A 3,428-nucleotide genomic window follows, 5' to 3' on the forward strand; every position below is an offset into this window, starting at 1 on the left:
CCACTAAATAAGATCAAGCCTGTATAGGGTTTAGACTGCTTTTCTAAGGTCATTTTAAATAAACATTTGAGTCCGAGGCAAGCTTATTGGAGCGACGTAGTTCAGTGGACAAACATTCACAGTAGAAATTGTTATATTGAACTCAATGGGATTAGTGTTGAATCCCGGTTGCTATTAGAGAAGCCAATATACTATGTGAATAAGAAGAACATCTGCTTCATCACAACCAAACATCTAAGTATATAAGCCAGAGAGCTTGGATTTGTTTTGTTTTGTTAATAGTTGTTAATGTTTTTATATATGGAAATATAAATTAACTTCAATCACTCAACCTTCATTAATTATCGAATTAATAAGTGTTCAGATTTCAATGAACCACATGGGGTATCCGGCAAATATATGATATTTTTCCTTGCTGGTTTGGATGATCACCTTGAAAAAAATATTAAATTTCTTGAGAAATAAGGCATAATTTAATTGAATATCAAATTTCTTCGATAATTTCTATTTTAAAATCATCGTTTTTCTTTCAAAAATTAAGAAATTGAATAGACAACATCCGTTTTTATTAAAAATATTATTTAAAATATCTATCCTTAATATCGTTCCAATTGCCGCTAGGCAGGTTAGTAGCAACCTAACTGATAATGGTTTAACACCGTTGAATTTAAAGCAATCATGGATTGTTTGTACTTAACCAGTTTTTAAAAAAAGTGAATAAAACAAGAGTTTTCTTTATGAATATTAGAAAGCAGTCATTTTTGATCTAAGAAATAACAATATAGTAATTTTAATCAAACTTGGTAGGTATTTTGCAAGTGGTATCGAGTGAGTATACAAGGTTTACTGTCTATTGTGTTCCCTGATATAAATCGCACACATATTTTTGATCTAAGAAATAACAATGTAGTCATATGTATTGTTGAAATATTGCAGGCGTTTTGCATGAAGTATCGAGCATGTATAACGGATGCACTGAATATAGTGCACTCTGATGTATATCATATACTTATTTTTTTATCTAAGATATAACAATGTAGTCATATTAATGAAATCTTTCGGGCATTTTGCATGTAGAATCAAGTATGTGTAACTAAGGCTCTGTCAGGTAGTCTCTAGAAAACTAAAGTAATCCCAGACTCATCATGTCCTATTATATTTTTTCCAAGCTATTATTATTATTATTTTATTCTGAAGGAGAAAGATCTATGTTTTGATTTTGAGTACCATATGTGAGTTTGCTCCTAAAAAACAGTATCCAACACCGACTATTGCCTCAGTAGTTATGTTTTATATTTTTTTAAAAGTTTGTCTGTTCGACGACGCCAAACAACAACCTTAGAGATTTTAAGTAAGATCAACCAAAGTAATTCCTAATGAATTTTAGTATCTGATTATTATCTTAATCTTTGAAAATAAATATATGAGCTGAGAATATTGGAAATGGAGAATTTATATTTAGAAAACGAATAAATAAATAAGTTAAATAGATTCAATGCAAGTAAGTATTTAGGCGTATTTTGGAAGAGGAGCAGACTTATAGGATGGAGTAGGTGCTGGTACATAAGCAGGGGCTGGTGCAGGTTTGTAAGATGGGACTGGAGCAGGTTGGTAAGCAGGAACTGGAGCTGGCTTGTAGGCAGGGGCAGGTGCAGACTTGTAAGCGGAGACTGGTGCAGGCTTGTAAGAAGGAGTTGGGACATGGTAGGATCCAGCTTGGTGATGGTTCTTGTGTTGAGGAACATATTCATCATAGACGGGAGTTCCCTCATAGGCAACATCAGCAACAAATCCATTATAGCCATCAACAGTGTATGTCACAGTCTGAACACGAGTGTCGGGAAGTGCAACCTTGTAAGATCCATGGGTCACTTTTCCATCCGCATTTTCTTGAGCAGCAATGTTTACACCAGAGTATCCATCAGAGACTCCGTATTGGAAGGAATAGGGCTTGGGGCTCTCGTCATAGTGAGCAGGGGCTTGATGATGATGAACTGCTGGAGCATGGTATGCTGGAGAAGGAACCGCATGGTATGATGGAGCATTGTCAGCAAGGGCTGAGGCAAGAAGGGTGCAAGCGAAGACAATCTTAATCATTTTGTTATTTGTTTGGAATTGGAGGTAGTTTTTCATTAACTGATGCCTTTCCAGAGGTTACATGAACCTTTTATACTATCTTCTTTTTTTATGCTCGTGTTATTGTTGTTTTTTTTAACCCGCCTTTTGGTCAAATTGTTTAACTGTCTAAGAAAAATAAGTAAGTTGATTTCTGTTTAGAGGAAGGAAAAGAATATGATTCTTATATATACAAATGTTTCAAAAACTCTGACAAACTTTATGTTTAATACATATAAGAAAAATAATTATCAATCAATAAATAAAAAACTAGAATACACGCATAGAACAACGTCGCAAAAGGTTATATTCTCACTTTAGTTATATAAATAAATATCAAAATTATTGAATGACGTTAAGTCAAAATTCAGTTGTTGTAATTTAAATAGTGTTGCATCATAAATTGGGGTCTTAAAACTGGAAGGAATTTCAAACCAAGATTTCATATGATGTCAACTACTTGCTGACTATTTTTCGAATTGTCATGATGGAGCAATTGAAGATGGTTTGCTGGTATCATTTTCTTTGAGTGAATTCCTGAGCATGCTGTTTCATTTATACATCGTACTAAAAGTGGATCTTTCTTTTGTAGTCTACTTATATAGAATAAAAATACTGTAGAACTAAAAAAAAATCAAAAGTTATTAGAATTTGAGATAAATACACATAACAACAAAATTTATTTTGCAAGTGTTTTGGTTGGTATAAAATGTTTTTGCTCAATCACTATTAAAATGTCAACTAATCTTACTTACTAATGCGGTATGTTTATTTATAGTCGTAGGAGAAAGTAATAGGAAGGGGGGAGCATTTCAAATACTAATATATTCGGGCAACCAATTTGTTTAACTTACATTAAAGTCAATAATTGTCAAAACTATGAAACGTACTTCACAAGTAACGCTGATAGGAAATGTTTATCATGGATTTTTGATGTTATTTGTGGAGAGGAAAAATCGGCTGAACACAAATCCTTACATCGAACTTCTGGATAAGTAAGCATAACCCCTGGAGTGGAAGAAAAGTACGGAAACAGCTTTGTTTTAGCACAAGACGGAGCTACGTGTCATCGCACCGCTAAGGTCAAGCCTTTCTGAGAGACAACTTTCCTGACTTTTCGGACCTCAATATGTGGTCGACTTCCTCTCCAGACAGGAACCCTTAGTTCACTCAATCTAGGCGCATCTGGAGAGGCATTGTCTATTCCTCTGAGAAGTGTCCGTCTCGAGGCTTTCATGAAGAAAGAGTGTGTCCTCACAAAATCCCTTGTTTAAATATTACTCTTGAAAAATTAAAAATAATAAAATGTGTTC

The 3,428-nt window shown here is 33.9% G+C and overlaps 1 protein-coding gene across 1 annotated transcript; it reads right to left on the reverse strand.

The window, feature by feature from the left end:
* Positions 1-1,509: 1,509 nt before the first annotated feature.
* On the reverse strand, positions 1,510-2,133 carry LOC121131692 (uncharacterized). Its single transcript, XM_040727046.2, has one exon. It carries the CDS (start codon positions 2,131-2,133, stop codon positions 1,510-1,512), a length of 624 nt encoding a protein of 207 aa, XP_040582980.2.
* Between the last annotated feature and the right edge of the window lie 1,295 nt (positions 2,134-3,428).

This window comes from Lepeophtheirus salmonis, unplaced genomic scaffold, assembly GCF_016086655.4.
Source record: "Lepeophtheirus salmonis unplaced genomic scaffold, UVic_Lsal_1.4 unplaced_contig_9755_pilon, whole genome shotgun sequence".
Taxonomy (NCBI): domain Eukaryota; kingdom Metazoa; phylum Arthropoda; class Copepoda; order Siphonostomatoida; family Caligidae; genus Lepeophtheirus; species Lepeophtheirus salmonis.